This window comes from Anguilla anguilla, chromosome 11 (assembly GCF_013347855.1).
Source record: "Anguilla anguilla isolate fAngAng1 chromosome 11, fAngAng1.pri, whole genome shotgun sequence".
In the NCBI taxonomy this organism is placed as follows: Eukaryota; Metazoa; Chordata; class Actinopteri; order Anguilliformes; family Anguillidae; genus Anguilla; species Anguilla anguilla.
Genome location: NC_049211.1, coordinates 42,468,960 through 42,496,419, shown reverse-complemented (window position 1 = coordinate 42,496,419; position 27,460 = coordinate 42,468,960). Strand labels below are relative to the sequence as shown.

General features: G+C 44.8%; 1 protein-coding gene across 1 annotated transcript in view; it reads right to left on the bottom strand.

Moving 5' to 3' along the window:
• Positions 1–9,788: 9,788 nt before the first annotated feature.
• ngfa (nerve growth factor a (beta polypeptide)) overlaps positions 9,789–27,460 on the bottom strand; it is a 34,270-nt gene continuing 16,598 nt past the window's right edge. Inside the window, exons 2-3 of the mRNA XM_035383449.1 lie at positions 14,077–14,197; positions 9,789–10,470 (exon numbers count right to left, since the gene is read on the bottom strand). Of these exons, the coding sequence (XP_035239340.1) occupies positions 9,794–10,459 (666 nt within the window). The 5' untranslated portion in view covers positions 10,460–10,470; positions 14,077–14,197 and the 3' untranslated portion in view covers positions 9,789–9,793. The remainder of the gene's footprint in view (positions 10,471–14,076; positions 14,198–27,460) is intronic.

Genomic DNA, 27,460 nt, shown 5'->3' with positions numbered 1-27,460 from the left:
AACGTTCAAACTCATGTTTATAAACAAAACAGTATTGTTAAGTGCCTTTCTGAATAGTATTGATAGCAATGAGTCATTGAAATCAGATTTGTTTTAAGGGCTGCAGTGCAAACGAATGCTAATAATATTCAAAGAGATTGTTAAACTGCGTAATTGTGAATTTGGGTGCCGGTTTATCAGTGCTGATACCTGATATTGATGCTTTGGATCGTAACACCCTAAATACGTTCCGCCTACCATAGGTGGCTGCCCATAATTCAGCAGTTGTCTTTAAAATAGAAAATCCCTCATAATGACATTGGTTGTCTCTGTCACTGATCAGGTGAAATGTTTTCAGAATTCAGGATTCAGGATAATGACATGTCTGTCAAACTATTCCAGTTACACGTCCAATAACCGGACGTAATGCTTGCTTAAATACGAAAGGCGTTTTCCCAGTAATGTTTTTCTATCAAAGTATGCTTTACCATTAGGCCTACATTTTCATGGGGTATTGAGTTAATACTTTAGATATGTTATGTGTAATGGTTTAATGTACATTCATTTCAACTCATACATTTGAATTAACCTGTCTTCAAAAATATTTCATTTCTGTTTCATGTTGCTTTTGATTGACCTTGACAGTTTTAGTGTGTGATGAAGGATAGTTTTGATACTTACAGAAGTCTCTGATCACCTGCCAACTTTGCTAAGGCTATTGTGTGTGAATTAGGGGTTTGTGGTTTGAACCAAGAAACTCATCCAAGTTGGGAAAGAAAAAAAAAAAAACCAAAAAGAAGTTTTCGGCTGTGATGTTGTGTTTCCGGAGATTGTACAGGTCCGTTCTACAATGGAAATTCACAATTATTCATGTAAATATAATTTTTGGTTTCGTCAGAGCTTGTTTTCTTCTCAGCTATTAAGTGGCGCGCGCTATGTACTTCCAAAGACTAATGAAGTAGGGGGTGTAAAGTTCGTAGTGCAGAGTGAGCCATAGGAAATGAGTCCAACGGAAATGTTATTTTTTAAATGCTTTGTAATATACACCCGTACAGCCACTGGATGCATGTAACGTCAGTGCACGCACGGCTTTTGAGTTACTTCAAGTAAATTCAGACCACAAACAAATGCCAGCTCTTCAGAATTGTTGCAGGTCGCCTTTCTGCTTCATTGTCACCTGTAAACTTTTTGCCACTAGATGGTACTGGTCAGCCAGGAGAGGTCATCTTTGCTCGTTCCCTTTACCCGGTATAGTCCCTTAAACCTGATTGTAGGTGTGCAATGGAGGGTGGAAATACATTTTCAAATCATCTACCGTTTTTCCCCCCTTAATAACGTTAATTACATACATAATGTTAATTATATACATTATAATGAATTATTTTACGGAGAGATATGTTGCCTTACGAAACAAAATTATGACCTCTTTTTAAAAAATCATTAAATTTTCTCGCATTTGGATGTAGGTTGCCCACGTGTCTTTTTGCTCTGCAGTTCGGCGCGAGCTACGCAAAGGATTTCCGCAGCTGACGCAGGCAGACAACGAAGTGTGAAAAGGCCGGAAGTCCGTCGTGATGTATTGCTGATTAAATCCGTGTTCAGGAATACAAATCAGCCTTGCTCGTGTTGCTGATGACATGGGGCTATATTCATTTGCTTGTGTACTACGATTCACACAGTGCCAGATGGGAATGTTCATGGGATACATTGCCCAGAATCAAGTTACAAGTTTTAAAAGTTTAAATGTTAGGCATACAGTGCCTTCGGAAATAATTCAAACCCCATCACTTTTTCCACATTTTGTTGCGTTACAGCCTTATTCAAAAATGGATTACATTCATTTTTATTCTCATCAATCTACACACAATACCCCATAATGTCAAAGAAAAAACTGGGTTTTAGAAATTTTTACAAATAAAAAGCTAAAATATCACATTTAGGTAAGTATTCTGGCCCTTTACTCAGTACTTTGTTGAGGCACCTTTGGCAGCAATTACAGCCTCCAGTCTTCGAGCTACAAGTTTGGCACACCTGTATTTGGGGTATTTCTCCCATTCTTCTCTGTAGATCCTCTCAAGCTTTATCAGGTTAGATGGGGAGCATTGCTGCACAGCTATTTTCAGGTCTCTCCAGAGTTGTTTGTTTGGGTTCAAGTACGAGCTCTGGCTGGGCCACTCAAGGACAGTCATAGACTTGTCCTGAAACCACTCCTGCGTTGTCTTGGCTGTGTGCTTAGGGTCGTTGTCCAGTTGGAAGGTTAACCGTTGCCCCGGTCTGAGGTCCTGAGCGCTCTGGTGCAAGTTTTCATTAAGGATCTCTCTGTACTTTGCTCTGTTCATCTTTCCCTCAATCCTGACTAGTCTCTCAGTTCCTGCCACTGAAAAACATCCCCACAGCATGATGCTGCCACCACCATGCTTCACCGTAGGGATGGTATTGGCCAGGTGATGAGCGGTGCCTGGTTTCTCTTCAGATGTGATGCTTGGCATTGCGACCAAAGAGTTCAATCTTGGTTTCATCAGACCAGAGAATCTTGTTTCTCATGGTCTGAGAGTCCTTTAGGTGCCTTTTGGAAAACTCCAAGTGTGCTGTCATGTGCCTTTTACTGTGGAGTGGCTTCCGTCTGGCCACCATGAAGGCCTGATTGGTGGAGTGCTGCAGAGATGGTTGTCCTTCTGGAAGGTTCTCCCATCTCCACAGAGGAACTCTGGAGCTCTGTCAGAGTGGCCATCGGGTTCTTGGTCACCTCCCTGTGGGACCTTATATAAACAGGTGTGTGCCTTTCCAAATCATGTCCAATCAATTGAATTTACCACAGGTGGAATCCAATCAAGTTGTAGAAACATCTCAAGTAGGATCAATGGAAACAGGATGCACCTGAGCTCAATTTTGAGTTTCATAGCAAAGGGTCTGAATACTTATGTAAATGTGATATTTCAGTTTTTAATTTTTTAATAAGTTTGCAGAAATTTCTAAAAACCTTTGTCATTATAGGGTATTGTGTGTAGATTAAAGAGAATAAAAAAGAATTTAATCCATTTTATAAGGTTTTTTTAACAAAATGTGGAAAAAGTGAAGGGGTCTGAATACTTTCTGGAGGCACTGTATTGCAAGCATGTGCCAGGGCATGCAATTGCATGATGATTACTGTTAAAAACGCTGAAATCGATCGATTCATTAAATAATAAATACATCAAAGCACATTAATATAGCGACATTAGGCAGTTGTCATAGCAACAATAGGACCGTAACTACATTCACATATAACATTTATTCAACTCGGGCGTGAAGATTTAGCTGTGGTGTCATAAAGAGGTTGTGTGTCCAATTTTTGGCAGGAGTTCCTATCCCGGCAGATGTTCAGTCCTCTCTCACACGGAGCAGGTGTTGGGGTTCAGGAGCGAGGGCGGCGCTCAGAAACGTCCCCGGTGAGCTCGGCCCGTCTCTCGGTTCGCGTGGTCGTAAAACCTGCAGCTGGAACGTTTCTAACAGGATTCCTGAAACGAACAACAACAGATTGACCCTGAAAGACTTTATGTAAACCGAGGAATACAGAGATAGCCCACTGGAAGTTTCACAGTGGCCGCAGCAAAAGCACTTCATTGAAGTGTCTTACTGATTTAACTCCAGTTTCCAGCCAGGCAACCCAGGAATACCGAGGTCTTACTCCTGGTCATCTTCATGTACCCGCGTGGCTCAGAAGTTCTTCCACTTTAACCGTTAGATGGGAATATGAGAGAAAAGCTTTATTTTTGACCTGTAGAGCCTTGTTGCTCAAACATAGTAGAGCCATACATTCTTGATGTTGCTTCTCAGCTGTTTTACTTATTTTTGAAAATGTCTTTTTCTTTTATATTCTTCATGTATTAATGCACAGCTACATGCCAATAGTTTTTAGCTCTGGTCATGGCCGTAAGACGTGGAATATAAACAAAGGGATAAAAAATAAAAGGGGTGTCAAATGGTTCTTTTTATTTTAGTATAATCTGTATTACGATCATCAGATCATCAGTTGATTGGTGTAATGGATTATCATTAAGACGTGGGAGACTGGATTTATTCCTACAGCATGACTTGATGTTCACCACTCGGGATATTTGCTGTTCCACCACACAGGGACCATTCTGGACCTTTAAAAATCCACCCTGGGCACTTTCCCCCAACTCCCCCCCCCCCCCCCCCCACACCATGCACTCTGCCTCCCAGCATGCACTGTGCCTCCCAGAATCCCAGCATGCACTGTGCCTCCCAGAATCCCAGCATGCACTCTGCCTCTCAGCATGCACTCTGCCTTCCAGCATGCACTGTGCCTCTCAGCATGCACTCTGCCTTCCAGCATGCACTGTGCCTCCCAGAATCCCAGCATGCACTCTACCTCCCAGCATGCACTGTGCCTCTCAGCATGCACTCTGCCTTCCAGCATGCACTGTGCCTCCCAAAATCCCAGCATGCACTCTACCTCCCAGCATGCACTGTGCCTCTCAGCATGCACTCTGCCTTCCAGCATGCACTGTGCCTCTCAGCATGCACTCTGCCTTCCAGCATGCACTGTGCCTCTCAGCATGCACTCTGCCTTCCAGCATGCACTGTGCCTCCCAGAATCCCAGCATGCACTCTACCTCCCAGCATGCACTGTGCCTCTCAGCATGCACTCTGCCTTCCAGCATGCACTGTGCCTCCCAAAATCCCAGCATGCACTCTACCTCCCAGCATGCACTGTGCCTCTCAGCATGCACTCTGCCTTCCAGCATGCACTGTGCCTCCCAGAATCCCAGCATGCACTCTACCTCCCAGCATGCACTGTGCCTCTCAGCATGCACTCTGCCTTCCAGCATGCACTGTGCCTCCCAAAATCCCAGCATGCGCTCTACCTCCCAGCATGCACTGTGCCTCTCAGCATGCACTCTGCCTTCCAGCATGCACTGTGCCTCTCAGCATGCACTCTGCCTTCCAGCATGAACTGTGCCTCCCAGAATCCCAGCATGCACTCTACCTCCCAGCATGCACTGTGCCTCTCAGCATGTACTCTGCCTTCCAGCATGCACTGTGCCTCCCAGAATCCCAGCATGCACTGTCCCTCCCAACAGGCACTGTGCCTCTCAGCATGCACTCTGCCTCCAATCATGCACCGTGCCTGCCAGAAACCCAGCATGCACTGTGCCTGCCAGAAACCCAGCATGCACTGTACCTCCCAACATGCACTGTGCCTCCCAGAATCCCAATATGCACTGTGCCTCCCAGGCAGGTGTAAGATATCACTGAGAGAACTTGAGAGAGTCTTGTTGTGCTGGCAAAAAAGGAGAGAAAAAACCCTATGACAGTTCTGTTAAAATGAGCGCATTCAAAGGGCCTTTGGGACTTTCGTGAAGCTTCCAGTTTCTGCCCTAGTTTTCAACGCAACTTTCTGTTCTGCTTTGATGATTGGCTCCTTGGAGAACTCCTGTAAACAAGTTGTTTTTTCTCTTTTGATCGTGTAATTAGCAGCATTTCCGCTCGCCTGCTTCTCTATGAGACTGTTGCAGGGTGATAATGTGCTAAAAAGATGTCGTCTTGCACTAAAACTGGTTTCAAAATGCAGTCCCAAAGGAAGTCCTCATTTTAAATGCTTAAGTGATAATGCAGTAGTTTCTGTGTGTTAACACAACATACTAAGGTAGTGGTCTGTTCAGAACCGTAAACCATGTTCTGCTTGAAGAACCGATTCTAATTTTTTGGGTGCCGCGTGCAGTACGGGGTGATGTCATTAATTGCACATCACACAAGGTGCACGTTGTCAGTATTGATAAGTCAGTATTTTTGCATGTTTGAGTTCAGCAGCAGTGTTAAATTGTAATTTGGTGTGGGATGGTAATTTGGTGTTGAATGGTAATTTGGCATGGAATGGTAATTTGGTGTTAAATGGTAATTTGTTGTTGAATGGTAATTTGGTGTTGAATGGTAATTTGGTGTTAAATGGTAATTTGGTGTGGAATGGCACTTTGTTGTGGAATGGTAATTTGTTGTGGAATGGTAATTTGGTGTGGAATGGTAATTTGGTGTTGAATGGTAATTTGGTGTGGAATGGTAATTTGTTGTTGAATGGTAATTTGGTGTGGAATGGTAATTTGGTGTGGAATGGTAATTTGGTGTTAAATGGTAATTTGGTGTGGAATGGTAATTTGGTGTGGAATGGTAATTTGGTGTTGAATGGTAATTTGGTGTTGAATGGTAATTTGGTGTTAAATGGTAATTTGGTGTGAAATGGTAATTTGTTGTGGAATGGTAATTTGGTGTTGAATGGTAATTTGGTGTGGAATGGTAATTTGGTGTTGAATGGTAATTTAGTGTGGAATGGTAATTTGGTGTGGAATGGTAATTGCGGTTTTAATGGTGATTGCGGTAGTTTATTTTTCTGCATTTGCAGAAACTCCAGTCGATGATGCTGTCCTTGTGCCATGTTTTTCCCTCCTTTAAAAAAAAAGAAACGAAACCGATAAAAGCAGTTTTGGCGTGCGAGAGCCATCCCTGGAATTTGTGACGCATGGGATGTGTCATCCAGATTTAACACAGCAGTGAAAGCTGGAGAGCGTGGCAGGTCCCAGCAAAGACCTGGGATCCTCCCTGAGAGAGAGAAAGTCAGAGAGAGAGAGGAGTGAGTGAGTGAGTGAGAGAAAGAGAGAGATGGATTGTGTGTGTGAGAGAGAGAGAGAGAGAGAGAGAGCTCAGGAGGTAAGAGCGGTTGTCTGGCAGTCGGAGGGTTGCCGGTTCGATCCCCCGCCCTGGGTGTGTCGATGTGTCCCTGAGCAAGACACCTAACCCCTAATTGCTCCCAATGAGCTGATTGGTACCTTGCATGGCAGCCTTTCACCGTTGGTGTCAATTGTGTCAATCAATTGTGAAGCTTTGGATAAAAGCGCTATATAAATGCAATACATTTACCAGAGAGTGTGAGTAAGTGAGTGAGAGAGGGAGGAGTGAAAGAGTGAGAGAGAGAGAGAGAGGGAGCGCACAGCGAGCAGCTGTGTTTGCCAGCATGCTAATGCCGCTTTATTTTGCACTTTGTGCTACCTGGCAACGAGCCGGAAATTCATCTGTTCACTCCTCCCCTTTCTGTGGGCCCGCAAAGCTGTGACTACATGAGGCTTACTTTGTCTGTGGAACAAAAATGAATTTTTCCCCCCTCAACGTGATTAAATTGAATTAGGCTAAATGTGTTTCTGGTCTTTTTTTTGCCATGGTTTCCAGGAATTAAGGAATCTGGTAGAGAACCAAATGTGTCTGACTGGGCCTGGTGCTGACTGGGCCTGGTGCTGAATGGCTGGTACCTTAACGCTGTCTGTGTCTGACTGGGCCTGGTGCTGAATGGCTGGTACCTTAACGCTGTCTGTGTCTGACTGGGCCTGGTGCTGAATGGCTGGTACCTTAACGCTGTCTGTGTCTGAACCCTATATCCGCCTGCAGATTCATCCTCACATCCTCTGTAATGGTGAGGTGTTTCGCAAAGGCTGCGTTCCCCACCAGGCTGACCTCTGAAATGGAACGTTTTCATTACAGATGTTAGGCGTAACCTCGTTACCATAGCGCCCACCTGACCTTTAGCTCCACAGTGACCGGAACCTGTGCCCTCCTGACCTTTAGCTCCACAGTGACTGGAATCTGCGCCCTCCTGACCTTTAGTTCCACACTGACCGGAACCTGCGCCCTCCTGACCTTTAGCTCCACAGTGACCAGACCTGCGCCCTCCTGACCTTTAGCTCTGCAGTGACCGGAACCTGCGCCCACCTGACCTTTAGCTCCACAGTGACCAGACCTACGCCCACCTGGCCTTTAGGTCCACAGTGACCAGACCCCACAGAACCTGCGCCCACCTGACCTTTAGCTCCGCAGTGACCGGAACCTGCGCCCACCTGACCTCTAGCCCTACAGTGACCGGAACCTACGCCCACCTGACTTTTAGCTCCGCAGTGACCGGAACCTGTGACCTCCTGACCTTTAGCTCTGCAGTGACCAGACCTGGGCCCACCTGACCTTTAGCTCCGCAGTGACCGGAACCTACGCCCACCTGACCTTTAGCTCTGCAGTGACTGGAACCTGCGCCCTCCTGACCTTTAGCTCTGCAGTGACTGGAACCTGCGCCCTCCTGACCTTTAGCTCTGCAGTGACTGGAACCTGCGCCCTCCTGACCTTTAGCTCTGCAGTGACCGGACCTGCGCCCACCTGACCTTTAGCTCTGCAGTGACCGGACCCCACAGAACCTGCGCCCACCTGACCTTTAGCTGTGCAGTGACCGGACCCCAAGAAACCTGCACATGGAGAGCCATCATTATCCTGCCTTTGATGTATTTTCACAAGAGCACCTGTGGGTCGTTGTGCATGTGCGTGCATGCGTGTACGTACATGCATGACGGTGCCTTTGTTTACACCCCATAGCAGTGTTTTAAACCTTATTTGTGTCAATGTGTTTGTATACCTCCGTGTGAAGGTTTTGCGTTTCATGCAGAAACTACAATTTTCCCTGTAATTTTGATGGAGAGTGTAAGCAATCTCAGATACACTTTGATTTAATACCCTTTTTTATTTATTTAATGGCCAGAATCTTTGTATCTTGAAACAGAAGTTCTCATAAATGTTCTGCGAGTATTTCTGACATTTGAGCAGTGGTTATGAATTTTAAAAAAGTCTTGCTCTGAACTGCCAACCTTAATTTATCTCTTAATGTTTTTTGTGTGTCTGCATGCTTGTGTGCCTGTGTGCATGTGTTCTAATACCACGTTTGGAACAGCAATGCAGTGTCTTTGCTTTAGAAGACTATTACATATCATCGTGTAACAAATGCATTTCATGGCATGTCAATGGCATTTCAATGGTTGTCAAAACATTGATTAGTCATTTGAAAATCTTTCTGTGTTTCCAATGAAACAGAAATTGTGATTCATTGAAATACATTTTGATGTGTCGACTTGTATATAGTATATTAGTGTCTGTATTTGAGCCTACCTCATAGTGTTTGTGCTTGTAGGTTGCAGTACCAAAATGTATGTATATGTTTTGGAGCATGTAGAACACACACAACTACATCCTATTGGACGCTGAGGTTGAAAGTCATTAGGTCATTAGGATACATAGGACAAGTTTTTTACTTCAAGAGCATCTGAAAATTGAGGTAATAGTTTTTGAGACTGGTTTCCTGCAATCCGATTGGCTGTAGCAAGTTTCATCCAGTGTTTGGCTTGAATGGCCACCCTCGGTTGATGCTCCGCCTCCATGGAACAGTGATTCGGGCCAGTGGCTTATTGTCAGAGCACCTCCCCAGAAGTTGGGCAAACTGATCTCACATCAGTGTTGGCCTGGTCAGGCTCGCGATACAGTAAGGTCATGAACTTGACACGTGACTTATTTGTGACCTCTGGCCTTTGGTCACCAGCAGACCTTCCTGCTACCTGCCCTGGTTGATTTATAAACAACAGCCATACTCTAGGCACGTACCAATGCGTTTAATAAATAACAATGTCAACAACAACACAACAAAAGCTTGGTTTCTTTTTTGTATATTTATACATATATATTTATATATATATTTAGTGTTTTGACTGTATAAACTATAAATATGACATGCAGTCCTCATAACTTAAAACAACCAATAATTTACAGAGTGAGGTAGGGCGGGGGAGGGGGTGGGGGGGCTGGGTGTCGGCAGAGGGGTCAGTTTGTTGGCATTAAGGCAGATGTGGCTGTTTCGGAGGTTTGATTGCGGATCTGGGGTGGGGGTGGGGGCGCATGGCTCTGTGATGGGGCAGGACGGGATGGGGGGGTATTTGGGGGGGGGGTGGGGGGGTCAGTGTCTCCAGGACTTGCGACTGAGTACACACACACAGGCGGCGTTTATGCGAATGAGCCGGAAGGCCACCAGGTCCTTGAAGGAGGTGAGCGCCCGCACGTAGGTGTGCGTGTTGGTGCAGTATGAGTTCCAGTGGCGGCTGTCGATCCCCCGGCAGCCCGCGGCCGAGCCCGAGCGGGTGTTTCCGCGGCACGTGGTCTCGAAGAAGAACTGCTTCTTAATCACGTTGTTGATGTTGACGTCGGGCAGCACCGTCACCTCGTTGCCCGAAATGTCCGTGGCCTTGGTCTTGTTGCCCACCCAGTTGCTGATGCTGTCGCACACCGAGTACTCGCCGCGGTGCTGGGGCTGCCCCGCCCGCCGCCTCACCCTGGCCCCCGCCCCCGCCCCCGGCCCCGCCCCGCCCCGGGCGGCGCCCTCGTCCGCGTCGGGCGGCAGCACGCTGAAGAGCACGCGTGGCGAGCGGTAGCGCCGCTTGTTGAAGAGTTTGGGGTCCACCGTGGGGATGGAGTGAGAGCGCGCGTCCTGCCGTCGCTCGCCGGCCGCCGCGGGCCCCGCCGGCGCCTTGGCGCGAGCCGCCGCGTCATGCCCCGCCCCCTCTCCCATGTTCAGTACAGCCTGGACGCTGATCAGGAAGAGCAGGACCAGCGTCGACGAACTCATGGGCACACGTCCTGGAGACAGAGGGGAAGAGAGAGGACTGTTCAGTGCGGCCAGACGAAGACAAACAAAACAAACAAAACAAACGAAACAAACGGAGCAGGTTGGAGGAGGCCAGAGCAAGGGCAGCAGTGCAGTTGCGTGGGGTAAGGTCCCCTGGGGAAATCCGGGCCTGGCTAAATTGAATAAGGCGCTTCAGTGTCTGGAAAAATGTCCTCAGAGCATTGCCTTCCTGCGGTCGTCTGAGGAGGGAAAATTGCTTTCCTGCCATTCCTCCACGACGAAGTTATGTCCACACCATTCATTGTTTCTGAGGCATTTTGGCCCGCTATTGTTTTGCCACTGAGTCACCGACGCAGCAGTAAAACAAACACACTTCCAACCCTTAACTGAATTTCGGTGTCTGGCGCAAACGGAAAAACCACTTCTGTGGAAAATGTCTTGCGCTGTGTGCTTTCCCTTCTTTTGGGGTCTGTGTGCAACTGAAATGCACTCCTGAAAACTACCGGTGGGCTGATTTACATTAACTCATTAACTAGCCACTTAATGGAATCTGTTAGCATTAAATAAGATTTTTATCTCCCTGTACACTGCAAAATTCTTTAATGATTACTTTTAAATGCTGACTGAGAATCTTGTTGAATATTACTCCTCCCTCAATACAGTTTTCTGTATTTTTCAGGCGCTTTTCATGAGCAAGTATAAGGCTGAAATATTCGAGAACAAAACGTGTTACAGTAAAAATTTACTTTCGTGTTGTAAATGGCGTGCTACAGGTAGACTGTCAATTCTTCAACAATGTAAACTGGAATTGGCATAAGCCTGCCATCCTCAAAGAAGCGTCTTTGTGCGGTGAAGATAGTAAACCGCACGTGTGTAATTTGTGAATGCAGTTTGGACTGGAATAAGTGACGAGGACGAGTGCATTGTGTGGAATCTGTTTCAGTGCAGGGCTGCCAGCACTGAACGTCACACTGAAAGGTGAGTCATTCGGGAAGGCACTCTCATTCGGCTACCTTGTAATGAAGAGCGCTTAAGTTGTTATGGCTTCCTAACCAGACTAAACAAAAATGCTCTAGATTCCATAAGAGTGACATTGTACAACTTGTTACGCAGATCTTGTCTTTCTTTAACCCTAACCCTAACCCTAACCCTAACCTTTGACACAGAATCATTTTGTACATTGCCATTGCAAAGTTTCAGTCTATAAGTGCATTTGTGGTCAAGAGAAGATATGGTAAAGCATTCCTCTCCGAATGCAGAAAATTACTTGCCTTTTGCAAAATGAATTAATAATAATAAAAAAATAATAATATTTACAGTCTTCTAAAAGTTGCTCCTTTTGGTTTTTATTAATGTAAGTAACTCAACTTTTAGTTGTGAACTGTAATATATGGTGCTATATTGCCATTCTGTATTACTGGTATAATGCCTCTATAGTATGGCATACGTGGTACAACAATCAAAGATAATGCTTGCTTGAATTTGTACACACTCATCTTGTGTTTCTCCGGGCTGATGAAATGATTTTAATATTGTTTTTATATGCGATATTTAAAAGGGTCAGGCCCTGTATTTACTGTATGTCTGGGGATTGGATGGGTACAGAAAAATGTCTCATGGAATATCAGCCTATCATGCAGCTGAGCAGAAATGATGTTGAGAGAAAAAACAAAAGGTTTTCCTTAGATGTAAACTGGACTGAGAGAAGATGTTTTCTCAGATGTAAAGAGGACTGAGAGAAGATGTTTCCTCAGATGTAAACAGGACTGAGAGAAGATGTGTCCTCAGATGTAAACAGGACTGAGAGAAGATGTTTCCTTAGATGTAAACAGGACTGAGAGAAGATGTTTCCTTAGATGTGAACAGGACTGAGTGAAGATGTGTCCTCAAATATAAACGGGACTGAGGGAAGACTCTTGCAGTAAGACAGACAGCGGTACATGTGTGGGCCGGGGTGGGGGGGCTGTGTTGGCTCCATTGCCATAGCAACAGACACAGCGCTGAGAGTGAGGCCTTGGATTGATGGTTTCGCAATTTGTTGGCATGCTGGGACAAGTATCCGCATTTATCCGTTTGGTGGAGACGGCAGTCCCCATACATCACTGCAGATCACTATAAGAGCACGTCTGCAAATCCCTTTCTAATTGGGACCCGACGTTAAGCCTATACAAACACACCCTTCCTTAACTTCCCAGACATTCCCTTGCATGCCCACATATGCTGATCATAAAATCTTGAAGCAGTTATTACATAAATAGCATAAAAACCATGAATATTAGTTCATTGTCAGTCATGACCTGAAATCGTTCCTTTACATTGTTTTGATAAACATTTTTGGTAAACATAGCCTTCTAGTCTAAAGTTTTGGAATTAATTTTGGCTTCGCCTTCATCTCTACGATTGCGGTTGTACGCTAAGTGAAAAAATAACAAATAAACTGTTCACGTAAGTTGAGTTTCTTGTCAGCGTAATTGTAAAAGGGATGTTATTTTTAAAATGCGATCTTAACTACACGGAACCCAGCAGGCACTGTTCAGTGGCGTCTTTGCTGGAACATTCACTGTGCGGTTTTAAAAAAAACAAAACATTCCTGTCATTCACTGCAGACACGGAAGGGTGAGAAAGTGAGAGTGAGTTTCTAGGATTATCTCCTCCAGCTAAATTAATCAGCGATATTGTCGCCACTGTACTGTGGGAAATCTCAGCCACCCAGACTGTAGCCAGATCCTCACATGCTTTTAAAGCTCAACTGACAGTTGGAGAATGTTTCACATGTCATCTCGCGGCACTGAAGCTGCAGGGACTTGTCTCGACTAATACGGCAAATTTCTTGCTAATGGTCACGTCTCTGGCCCTAAAGGGAGCCTTGCTTCCTGAAGGAAGTCGTGGGTGCTGTTGCTGTCTCTGTCCATGATGCAAAAAAATGGTGGAGCAAACATCAAGCACCTTCAGTATTACTTTCATTTCTTTCACTCCTCAGTGATGAATATGCCCATATGTCTAGAAATAAAACAAAATGTTGCTGATGCAACTGTAAATAAAAATTCCACCCGCCATGACTTCTAAATTTGGCTCAACATTGCACTTTCCTAGTCTAACCAGAAAGGGATTCTCTTACCAGTAGTTGGCAAGTACATTGATGTACATTTTCTGCTTATATGAGATCAATATTTAGCAATTTTCCACAAATTGTGTTAGCAGAACACAGGGTAAGTGAAACATTACATATTTATTTGGCTAGTTAATCAGTGTCATTCAACAAAGCACTTCGGGAAATTCCATTATGATAAAAATGTGAATCGCTGCCTAGTTCAGTTATAAATCTGGGTACATTTTAATTTAATAAACCATTTGGTTAATTTGGCATTGAATGTGGCTCAGAAATAACTTCACATCTATACCGGAGCACATAAAAAAAGAAGGTTCTGGTATGGATAGCATTGAATTCAGTTTTACTGAATAAACCACAGCAGTCTGTGTGGTTAGCATCATGCTAGGTAGCTTTTCTGATCGGTTTTGTAGATGTGCTTTTTCTGGTGGCTGATGTTGTCCGCCCGGCCAGGTTGCGGTTCTCACGGCAGCACGCCCCACAGGAGGTCTCGCTCGAGCGCCCTCACCTGTGGAATGTCTCCAGGTGAAGTGTGGCCCCCTGCCGGGCTCCTAGAGCGCTCGTCTGGTACGGGCCACGCCCCAGTCGGCTGCCATCAGGACTGCCCCTCCCTCGCTCTGTGCCGTACCCTGCGACACACGCACACGCACACACATACGCGTTCAGGGTCTGTCATCTTTAAACACAGCCCGCTGGAATAACACACTCTAACACTACATTGCCCCCCCTCCCCCCACACACACACAAACCCACACCCTGAATACCCATAATCCACACATTACCACTACATTACACCCCCCCCATACACACACAAACCCACACCCTGAATACCCATAATCCACACATTACCACTACATTACAACAACCCATATGCACACTCCATATTTGTGATCCAGCATAACCTCCTGGAAGTATGGAAGGACACTACAATATGCTCCACATGCCTTATTTGAACAGATTCTCACACACTGAAACCTAACCTATTGTAGAAATAACACACTTTCAAAGGTACGTGAAGACAACTGACATTATTCATAACCACAGACAATGGCAAACAGTTTGCAAAAATGCAAAGACTTTGCTTCTTTAAGATATTAAGAAGATATCTAGAAGATATTTCTGAAAGATTACTTGGGATGAAGTCTTGTAATTCTTCCAGTATTTACCCGATGTATTGAGGGAACTGTCACAAATTTCTTTTCAACAGCTTTGTGAAATAAAGATAAAATTATAATGCCGTAAAAATACAAACGCTAATATCAAAAGCACAGATGGTGTGTAGTGATGTGTTTGGCACTCATGTTTGAAGGGATTTGGCCTAATGTGCTTTTAAATGCATTCCTGTAACACGATCTGTGCATTGTCAGAAACTCTGAGAACTCAGTCCTCAGTTCACCTTCCGTTGTTTTTGATTTTACTCAGGTCTGGGGTACGGGAAAGAAATGAATGAAACGGAGGTGGGAACTCTACGGGGGAAGTTCTCCTCTGGCTTCGGGCGTTTGAAGCGCAGTGCGCCGGCGAACGCTCGGAAACGCGGGCCGTGGAAACGGACGTCGCGCTCGGAGCCGAATGGACGAACGGAGGGAGCGGCGTTTGTAAAAGAAACAGTTTTGAGGTTTGTCGATTGTTTGGGAACTGCACGAGCTGCACCCCGTACGGCACTCATGACAGCGAACTGGGAACACTGACTGGGCTCTGGCTTCACGCGGATGAATGCAGTGCATCTCAGCCTGGTCGCTGTTTACAGGCGGCGTTCAGGTGAATTAAACAAGGACGTTAAAGGGATAGTGGGATAGTTTGCTTTGTTTTTAACGACGTATTATCCGCGCACTGTATGTTTATGACTTGCCCAGACGGTTGTTGCGTGTCACTAAGGATTGTAAATATTTTCAGGTGTTTCCGGCAACCTGCCAGCTTTACAGTTCTACAGGAAATTCAGGGATTCCTGGCCCAAAGTAAGAAAGTACACCTCGGGAACCTCCTTGTGCAGCTTTATCACCCACCGTGCCTTTACAGGAAAACTGTCGGGGCCTATCGAAAACTTGCACTAAAACTGAAATAATATAGAACAAACTACAGTACGTGAACTATCCCTTTAAACACATTGTCCCACTTAAACTACTGAAACGGGAAGGAGCCTTAATTATTTCCCTGCATACAGAGTGTCATTTTTCACTGCCAGTCCTGATTCAAAATACACTCGGAACATTAGCAATATTGGTTCTTTCCTTAGTAAGAAAATTTCATCATTAAACTATGACTACCTGAAGGACAAATGAACAATTTAAAATGCAAACATCTCATGAAGCCAAAAACATTTGAAACATTTGCCTTTTATGATATATATTTGATTCCTTTGGACATTATCAAAAATGTATCAAAGATTTAAAATAAAGAGCTTTTATCATGAATTGGAAAAATGATTCAAATAGATGCAAGCAAATTCAGATTGTTAATTCCAATCCAAAATTGTCAGATCAAAATAAAGGAAAAATTTCAAATTTCTATGTGAAGTTCTATATGTCAGGCTTCTATCAAACAGAAGGAAGTTTGCTTAAATGGATGGCTGGATGACTTGCAGAAAGCATACACATGTTCATTTTATCACGTTAGATCATTTCCAATAATATAAAAGTTAATTCATTTTGTGTCACAGGCACTGATATTTCTGATATGCCTTAATAGTCATCCTCAATTGTGCATTACTGTCGGTGAGCATTTATGGATATTACTTTCATAAATAAAAAAAAAAGTAAAATCTGTCAAACTGTATGCTGTTACTGTTGAGCGATGTGCTTCTGCCACATTTTTAGGCAAGTTAAAGAGTAGAATAGATAGATAATCGTAGATAAGCGCATGCCAGTAGCCAAGAACACGGATCTAACAGCACACGCGCATGTAGTTGGCTTTCATCACTGGACTGCTGGATGATAATGTGGGTACTGCAGTGGAGTAGCTGTGGTGATAGGAGCAGGCTGTGCTGGCGTCTTGCTGGGAGAGAACTGGTGGATTATAAAAGGCCCAGTGCAGTATAGAATACTAGCCTGGCTAACCGATAAGGGTACATGACTCCAATATTATTTTATTCCATTTTAATATGTTTTCATTTTGAATTAAAAAAAGAGAAAAAAAGCTAAGGTTAAGACCTTAAGACCTGACTGTACACTTTTTTAAAAAGTTGAAACCGAGATTGGCCAAAAACAACTTAAACATTGCTACACATGAACGCAAATAGCGCTGCTAGGTAAACAGAACCTATAAGTAAGGACAGCGCTGCACCGGGGTTGGTTGACAGCAGAGCATTCTCAACGTGAAGTCGGTTTAGATTGAGCCACAGGAACTCTTTAAGTGAGCCACAGGAACTCTTTAACTGTGTGTGTGCATGGCAGCCTGCTGTGTAGGAGCCCTGGTGTATGCTTAGCACTCTCCGTTCTCCAGGACCCGCACATGTGCTTCCATCTGCGCAGCAGCTGCCCCCGAGCCCTGCTCAACATTCTTCCCAACACCGCACATTTCCCCTTACCACTGACCAAGCAAGATTTCGCAGGAATTCATATTTTATTCAAACAGAGAGGGAACCGGGAGTGGAAGGTTCTGGAATAATCAGCCACTTCGCTGTCAGGCTGAGGTTAACCTGCGCTAACCCTAACTCTAACCCTAACCCTGGTGCCTGTGGGAACAGTGCAGGCCTCCTATTGCCATCACCTGCCCTTTGCATAGCTTTGAGGTGACATCGCTCAGTAGAAATGGGCCTGGTTCAGTCATACCTGCCTAGAGGCTGAGAATCATGTAGGCCAGTGGTAACCAGCCCTGCTCCTGGAGATCTACTGTCCTGTAGGTTTTCACTCCAACCCGAACAAAGCACCTGTCCTTCAACAGCTACTGATTGTCAGCTGCTAATTGGTAGAGTCAGGTATGCCAAATTAGGGTTGAAAAGAAAACCTACAGGACAGTAGATCTCCAGGAACAGGGTAGGTTACCACTGATGTCGGCCATTTCAGACGTCGCCATCCAATGTTAGCATCGCGGTTGGGTTGCTGAGCAGAGAAGGTGTTGCATTTGGGCCGTGGTGCTTTCCTGGAGGTCCGATGTGTGTGGTGTGCTCTTGCTTCATCCAACTAATTACTCTGGCCTAATTTCTGAAACAGCTGCATACACCAGCATGTCTGTTTACTCCTATATGGGACCATAGTCAGTGTTTTCATCAGGGATACATGCGCAGCTGTAGTGCATGACTTATCTGAAATAAATGATTGGTCTGATTGAGTAATTAAAAGCAGAAGTTAGCAGGAGATCCTGAAACATCAGACCTTGCGCTACCCTGCTCCAAGGGTGTTGACTGCATTATCTCAGACCTCAGAATGAGAATCACGTACGCCATTTCAAATTTGTGAAATGCTGCCATCACAGCTGTCACACGATGAATTAAATGGTGTACATATCGAATCCAGGCCTTACAAACAATAACTTATTGGATGCTTCACTTCTGTGGCTTGGCTGAGGAGCTGCTGTCATGTATCATGATTTGGTTTCTCTCAAAGGGAAACTGAATTCTGTGCAGAATGTGCAGTCTCTCAGCGGGTGTTAGCTACCAGAGGGTTAGATTACTTTGCTCTGTAGGCCAGTAGGCCTGCGCATTTCACTGCTACACTGTCTTCACTATACATCCAGATGTCACACAATGTCATGTCAGAAATCAGCTCAGAAAATAACAAAACTAAACCAAAATTGAAATATAACTGAAGATATCATATGACTAAATATTTTAAGGATGCGACGTGCAGAGTCCATAAAATGCAAGTTTTTTTGTTTTATCGTTTACAAACTAATGATTCCATAACTTAATAATCTACCAAACATTCTGTGAATACTTTGGCTCTATGTGTTGCTCTCTGTGCTGTGTGTGACCTCGGGTTCATCAGAGGCAAGTCTCTGAGATCACAACCCCTCAGGCCTCGACGTTCCTCTGGAATGGAAGACTGAAACCACGAGAGCTTTTGAATCGTGTGCCAGTGCGTCACTGACCGTCGAGCGATTCGGCGAAAAGGCGCACGGAGCTTTGCGGATTAATTTCCACCACCCCGATGGCACCGCGCTCATCCGCTAACACTTTGTTGCTGCGGAGTTTGCCATGGTTTCAGAACGGGTGATGTCATCATTGATGACATGTGAATGAATGTGTGACTCACTGTGGAATCAAAGCTTTTGAGAATGTCTTTTTCCCCCCCTTCGTTTGGATGAGGGAGAAGCAAGCTGAATAGAATAATCTAGAAAATTAATAGGTGCCAGGGCAGAAGCCAAGTTTCTGCAAGGCCAGTGGCGTGACTTTTAATAAGATATTGTATTACTATAAAGATTCATTTTTGGTAGGAGGACATAATTCTCACTTTGGTAAAATAACTCCCCTTACAATATCATCTATGACCTTGTTATGTAAAGGTCTGTAATGCACTGGAATGAAATACTATTTTAGTTTACCACAACAGCTGAGAGCTAGCAAAAAAAAAAAAAAAAAAAAAGTTTCAAGAACAGCGAGGAACATTCCGGGTAGATTATCATTTGGCTGTGAGATAACATTATGATGGGAAAGTTCCCGAAATCGCCTTGGAACATATTGTGCTAAACGGGTCCTGCCACTTAAGAATGTTCCAGCTATGTTACATGCAACCTTACTGACAGCATCAATGATGGCTATCATGCAGCCACCAGAGTCATACTGTAGCGTGCATTTCAGAGGTCTTTTCAAAATATTCGCATTGAAATAGCAGATTTAAAAAACATTCCATTCCTCATACAATAGATCACAATCCACAGGGGATAGTTCAGTTAAAAAATATATAATATTTTAGTATCAGTTTTTCTGAGCAATGAGATATTTTTCATACTTTTCGAGATGTTTCTGATGACCTGCTGGCTTTACAGTTGCAAGTGTAGGTCATTCAGGGTTTCACAGTAAAGCAAATGCACTTCGTATAAATCTGAAGCAGCTTGTACTGGGACATTTTGTTTCCAGAGGATTTAAATTAGAACAGGGTTATTGTATAGTGTTTACTCACAATAATAAGCATAATTGTTTGTTTTTACGTTGTGCCAGTACTTCTTTCCTTGAGTACAAAAGTCTCCAGTTGCACACACAATAGGAAATTATTCTGATTGAAAATACTATTAAATATAATTCACTGCACACAAAAATTGCCTGGGCAAATTCAAGACATATATGTAAACAGAAGTATCAAAACCACAGAGGGTGAACTGACCCTTTAACTAGAATGACAAAACTGAATAATATTCTATGGCCATTGTAACTTTAAGGTATAGATGAAGGGATATCCAGAAACTGGACTAATATAGGTACATTTCCCAGTGTTCCCCGCAGCAAAAATAGATTACAGTGCCCAGCTGAACCATATGGCTTCACGTAAATATGATCGAATTTTCTGCCACAACACTAGGCATTTATCGTTTTTTCTCAGGCCTGGCTCAGGGTTATGACATCCTAGGAACACGTTTGCTCTCTGTGGAAGCTTCAAGAACAGCTAGATGGCACAGAGCCAACTGATTTGGGTCATTTGGTCATTGGGACTTTGGTCAAATTATTATTTAAAAATAATATGAAACTTTTGACCCTAGAGAAATCCCTGCTGATTACTGGCAATTTTTAAAAGAGACATCTATTTTCACCGCCATTCGGAACAAAATATCTCTTTCATATCATTGCTAGGTTTTGATTAGTAACATATTTTCTGAGAAGTTCTCTGGGAAGTTTGCCAGCATGCAAAGCGTTAAAAAACATCAAATATGTATTTGAGCCAGGCATGACTGAGGCTGGTCCTGCTGTGGGCTTCTGCAGGACTGCCCGGCTCAGTCCTGTTCTTTGATGTTAATGGAAACTATGCAGAAGATTAGCTCTCCTCTAACAAGATGAAGACTCAATGGTAGTCAAGCTTTTTCAGAAAGTCATTTAATCTTCTTGGAACCGAATATTTAATGATTAGAAACAGAATGGCAAACTTTATACAGCACGGGGGTGGCTTGAGAAGAACTGTCAAGGAGATAACAGCTTTTTCCCTGAAGGAACTATCCTCCTGGCTTCCCCTGGAGTTTTCCCCCTGCTTTTGGGTCTGTGGTTAGGTGTGTAGGGAGATTACATAACTCACCACTCCGACTCTAAATAAGGCCTACCTTCCGGAAGGGTATTCATATTTTTAAGTATTCTTATGTGAATTCATTTTATTTTATTTTATATTATATTAGAAACAATATCACATACATAGACAGCATACAGTACAAGACAGACTGCACTGCAATACTTATACAACACAAGGGCTAATCACATACAATGTTCACACAAAACACAACAAAACACAGGAACTCTTATAAGACCCATATGATGAAACATTAGTTATCGAACTAATCTCAAATGCTGAACATACACAGTTAAATGCCGCAGCTACTGTTCCCAGTTTGACTAATGGATTGGAGTGGATTATATCTTCAGACTGTTGGTTGAAGAGAGCTACCCCTGCAGCTGTTTTGGGAGGAATTCAGCTGAAAATGAGGCGTAAAATGACACCACTTTGTTATGTTCTGCAAGCCGATGGCCTTTCGTTTCCCTGCTGCTTTGGGACGTATAGCAGCAGGTTCTTCAGCGGTATACATTCAGTATACCGGCTCTTCAGCGCGGACGTTGGCGCAGTTAAAACTGACCCGGCTTTCAGTCTCTTTAAAAATCGAACGCCCGGCCTGCAGCTCATGGTCTGTGTGTGTCTGCGTCGGGCAGAATCCGCGTTTAGAGGGGTCTCTCTCCGAACAATAGAGCAACGCTGTTGTGACATACTACCAAGACATTTGAGCCATTAAAGGAAATATTTCCCACGGATATTTGTGCAATGCGCGACCATAAAAATGGGAAACCATGAAATAAGAAGCAGGGAGGTTACTGGAGTGTACTCTGACAGTAGTATTGAAATGTCAGCCTGGGCAAATTTCCGCGGATAGCGCTGCCTCCCAGTTAACCACACATTCCCCTGCAGTGTGGGTTTGGATAAAGAAAAGATTCACAGGGCAATCTGAGTGAATGCGTTCTACTGTTTCACAGTACACATCACGGACATTTATTCAGTCCGGATGTTACCATGGTGACACATAACTTGCATATCACATGGAACGTTGGTTGGCTCCCGATTAACTACTATAGCTGATTACGAAAACTTGCTACCAGCCTATAAAACATGACATGGATTTTGCTCAGCATACGTGTGCTGGTCTGTGAACCGGATAGGAGGCTGCGATCACATGATAGGAACCATCTCCCCGTGCCAAAAAATATCAGAACTTACAAGTGGCAGCAGGACTTTTAGCTTCGGGGCTCCTGAGCTATGGAATGACCTTCCCCCGGATCAAACAGGAAGCAGAAACCGCTTTGGTCTTTAAAAGCAAGTCCTGAATTACCTTTTTAACTCCGTTCAACACCTGTCTCTAATACAGGATATACCCGGGCTGGGTTGAGCAGCTCTGGAACTGCGGCCTGGAAACGGATGCGCTCGCCAGGCTGGCCGTGAAGCGCCGTGTGACGCTTTCGTAAACAGCGCCAAACAAAAACAAGGACCGATTCTCTGGGCGTACTGTGTGCTGTGTGTGAGCGTGGTATGCAGGCCTCCTGGCTACATGCTCTTGGCTGGTTTCATATACATAATATTTATTAGCAGATAAGATTAACAAGGAAAGAAAAAAAAAACAACATTCAAAGAGCCAAGGACCAGAGCTTGCCAGGTCCACGCAGATGTTTTATTGCTCTTTTGCTGATCCTGCACTGCTGCACGGCCTGTAATAGCTATCCTAAAAGGAGGCCCAAGGGCCAGTCTTTTTAAACAATGTTGTGCCAAACGCTGTTATTTTTTTTAAAAATCAGTCGAATCATTTGTTCAATCTGATGTCTTTGTCACAAGTTACAGCTGCAGGTGGTACGTATACCTTGGTGAATTTTTTTATTGTGGTCCAGCATAGGAGTGAACCAACATTGCTCTATACCGCAAAAAAAAAAAAAAAAACAACCTGGAAATTTGGATCAAAATTTGGTGTCACCGAGAGTGGGGGGGGGATTCGGTTGCAGGGGGTCGATGTGTCTCATCATAGACCTGCGACCCCCCCCCCAAAACCAAAACACCAGCCCTCCAGAAATGCAGTTGTGCACCCTGCAGTCACGTTGGCAGAAAATCCCCTCAGCCCATGTTTGAGCGGGACGTAGCGCACACACATATAAGTACACACAGCGTCCTTATTTATTTTAAGAATTAAAGGCTCTTCGCAGCTTAGCGCTCTCTGGAGCTGTTCCAGGGCTGGCACCTGCCAGGAGGAGCCCCACCCAGCAGTCCTGAAGGGATCCATCTTGGAGGGGAAGTGCCTGTTGGCGCCCTGACAGACAGACAGATTACGCGGAAAGCTCCTTGTCAACACCAAACAAGGGCCTTATTGACTCATAACCACTCTCCTCAGCCCGATAAAGCAATCCGTGTCCTCCGCGGAGAAGGGAAGATAAACCGTAGTCTTTCATATGCGCAGATTCTTAGAACGTGATTGGTATCGCCGTGCCAGGATGTTGGCTTAGAATTGTAGCCGTGCGTCTGGCGTGCTTTGTTAGCTCTTAAGCCGGGATATGACTTGTTGATTCACCTGCACACAGACATTAGCATTAGGATAGTGAAAGTGTACTGCAAAAAAAGAATTAACATTTTACAGGTTCATTATTATTATTACTATTATTATTATTATTATTATTATTAGTATTTTGTGGAGTGGCAGTGCTAACAAAAGTGTGGCCACCCACAGCTCGCGCCCTCGACCTCATTAGCTCTAATGGAGTCACTTGGCTGAATACCGTCTGCTGCCCTTGACAGCCAACCCTGCCGCACAAAGAATCCGAGTCAATGGCCCCAAATGGTCCCAAAGCTCCAGCCGCATTCGAATGGTAAGATCAGCACAATGGAGCCGCTCTCAGTAACATGACTCGGGCCCCCCGGCCCTCGGCTTTAACGGAGCCCGGAGCTCGGGCCGGCCTTATCTCGCCCGGCTGCGGGCGGGTTTTGAATGTCACAGAGCTGACCGCTCACCTACTTGCGGTCCCGGGCCCATTCATGCGAGTCTGCTGGAGGAGATAAACCCTGGCTTTGTGCGCCCGAGACGCTGGGGACCGGCATTGCTGCGAGCTACTGAAGGGAAACGCCCGCCGCTCGGGAAGCCACATCGTACCTGACGTTACGGACCGCTATCCACTGTGGATTTAACGTTACGGACCGCTATCCACCGCGGATTTAACGCTATGGACCGCTATCCACTGTGGATTTAACGTTAGGGACTGCTATCCACCGTGGATTTAACGTTAGGGACCGCTATCCACTGTGGATTTAACGTTACGGACCGCTATCCACTGCGGATTTAACATTACGGACCGCTATCCACTGTGGATTTAATGTTAGGGACCGCTATCCACTGTGGATTTAACATTACGGACTGCTATCCAGTGTGGATTTAATGTTACGGACCGCTATCCACCGCAGATAGTAACGTTACGGACCGCTATCCACTGTGGATTTAACATTACGGACTGCTATCCACTGTGGATTTAATGTTACGGACCGCTATCCACCGCAGATAGTAACGTTACGGACCACTATCCTCTGTGGATTTAACGTTACAGACGGCTATCCACTGTGGATTTAACGTTAGGGACCGCTATCCACTGCGGATTTAATGTTAGGGACCACTATCCACTGTGGCTTTAACGTTACGGACCGCTATCCACTGTGGATTTAACGTTAGGGACCGCTATCCACTGTGGATTTAACGTTATGAACCGCTATCCACTGTGGATTTAACATTAGGGACAGCTATCCACTGTGGATTTAAGGCCTAGGCAATGGGTATATGCACCTCATTTTACTTCTGTGTGTAATACTGTATGCTAATTATAATACAGGGACAGTTTCATTCTGGAAGTTGTTCCCCAGTTGTGAGAGGCCCTTTTGCTTCAGTTTAATGACTTCAAAGGAAGCTGCTTCGTTAAAGGGACTGCATTTTACAGGCCTCCAGTGGCACACAATTTAACAGAATGGAATGTTTATGGGCCTGTAGTACACGTTGTTTCATATTAACACCTGGAGTGGTACTTGAATTACTACTGCCAATATTTTATCTTTCTTGCTTATCCTTGTCTTATACCAAAGATTGATCTTATCAAGAGTTACCATTAAGCCAAGTATTTGAGAATTATAAGGATATCACAGCACTTATCTTGAGACCACCAACCAGAAACATGAAATGAGTGGGTGTACTAAAGGTGATTCTCCTGAGATTTTTTTTTATAATTATGCTTCAAGGTTTTCCAAACCTGTTGATATAATGGAAAATAATTAATATAATGCGCAGGACTGAAATGACCTACTTTCAACAACCACATACAGAATTATGGCTGCTCCTGCGTCTGTGTATAAAACATATTATCTCTTTTTTTCTCCTTCTGTAAACATGGAGAAAACTAACCCTGGCCAGTTTAGTAATAATCACTTGTCCCTGTATGTTTAACTACTGTAACATGAGAGGGTGACCAACAGAGGGCAGTATAGCAAATTTATTTTTCTGTATTGCCAAATTGAAGTGTCTACAATTCTGTGAAGGATAGTGACAGTAAAAAAAAAAACATGCCCTTGTTGGCTGACAAGATGAATGCACTGTGCCTTCTGCTTTATAAGCTGCATATTTCTGGGTTCAGAGCATGTAAAATTAGCATTAAGGCCTTTGCGCATATTTATATGCAATGTTGCCCCTATATGCAACAGGGAAGTATTGGTGCCGATCGGAGTCGCGAAGCGGTCCTGCAAAATCAGAGCGTGGAAACGACGCATCTGAACACTTTCACACAACGCATCCTTTACGGGAGCCCAAACTTCCCCGCTGCATGGTGGCGGCTGCCCGGATTAAGCAGGAGTCTGACTTTTTCTCCGTTCTCACCAGATCGGTCTGCAGTGCAGGCAAAGGCATGGGAGGGCTGTCAAGGCCGGCAGCCGCATATGGGGCTGATATACACACACACTCACTTGATTGATACAGGATGACTAAAGGGAACCAATATTTATGTGAAATACTAGGCGCGCCGTCGGCTAATGCTAAAGGCATTCCACCTATGCGCTCCTCGAGATGAGCTAGGTAAACACCGCGGGGCGGGGAGGCCGAGAGGTCGGCGCGGGGTCACGTTGCCGGGGGGAATACCTCCGAATGCCTCGGCTGCCGATATTAAAGGTTCCGCACGGCTCCCCCTTGGGCCCCACGTCCCGGGCCCGGTCTCTGTCGGCTGATGTTTCAGGAGCGCGGCCCGGCGCTCGCGCGTCCTGACAAAACGCGCGCGCGACGGCGGCCGAGGGCCTCGTCCGTTCGCGTGGGGTTATCCGGCGTAAATCTTAAAAGCTCGATTTCGATCGCGGCGCAAGGTGAGCCACGACAGGAGCCCTTTAATCAGATCTCGCAGCGAAAGTAAAATCTCCCTGAAAATCTCACAACAGTGACTCATTGCCCCCCCCACTGTGCCCCCCCCCCCCCATCAGGGGCAAGGGCAAAATGCCTTTATCAAAGGGAGGGAAAGTTTAGTTGATCTTATCTGCACGAAACGTCGCTGCTTGACGAGCGACTCACCAGGCAGCCAGCTGTGCGTGAGATCTTGTTTTGCACACAAACACGCACGAGCACAGTGGGTTCGTGCGGCGGGAGATGGTGGGCGTGTTGCCCACGGCGACGCTCTGCCGGGCCCTTGAGCCCACGGCCTTTCTGAAGGCGGCGTCCGTGGGCGACGGGGAGTCGCTCCAGAGTCTTTAAGAGCAGGCATTGTGTCATCTTCTCACATTGTCTGGGATGACATGTCATACGTGCTCTGCGTGCCTCTGGGGTGGATCGTGACGGTTTAAAAAAAAAAAAAACTGACTTTACGCTATAAAGCATATGAAGCACGGATCACGTCCCGCTGATGATGTGGACAAACCTGCCATCCCTTAATTAGCTGGTGAATATGATGGAGAGGGAATGTGTGGATTTCGAACAGGAAGAATTAACTGCATTCAGCCAGATTTGAGGGTTTTATCGATACATGCATTTCTGTGTGGTGACATGAAATTCAATGCATTGACAGCAATACTACTTTTGTAGACCCCACAAGGTTATTTTCTCATTTAAGTTTTTTTGAAAATTGTGACTCCTCGCATATTTAGATATTTTGTAACAATGAAACAAACGTGTATCTAAAAGGCAATTTACTGAATGATTATTTACCTTGTACCTTTGTTACCTGGAATGAAAATAATAAGATTTGTGTGTTCTGTGCCATTTCAGCTGAATAGCATTCACTTCTCTGTAGGGAAAAACACTGGCCTTCCAGGTGGTAGTTTACGCTATGTGATCTGTCTTGTTCAACAATGTAACACCTGTTGATAGGTGTGTTTTAGAATGTCAATGAAGCTTTCTACAAAAGCACATAGCTCTTCAGCTGGTGCTGACAGAATTTAGGAGATTATGAAGTGGTGCTAGAGATTGGCCTTGTCCTTATTGCCAGCCCCTATCCCTGCTAGGAGACAGATGCTAGAGAGAGCAGGCAATATGACCATCCCCTACCCTCTGCATGGAATACACACATCACACAAAGGCTGTGCAGAATCCATATATTCAGTTTCCATTACAGATCCAGGATCTGTTATGTTGGCTTTCGCTGTTATGAGTGAAGCATAAACCCTGATCTGAGGTCACTGTTTCACAATGGAACTCTAATTGTACTCTGCTTAATTTGAAAAAAGTTGAGGGGATATACTGTACATTTGCTTATTAATCTTAGTTGGATAACAGTGAATCTTGTG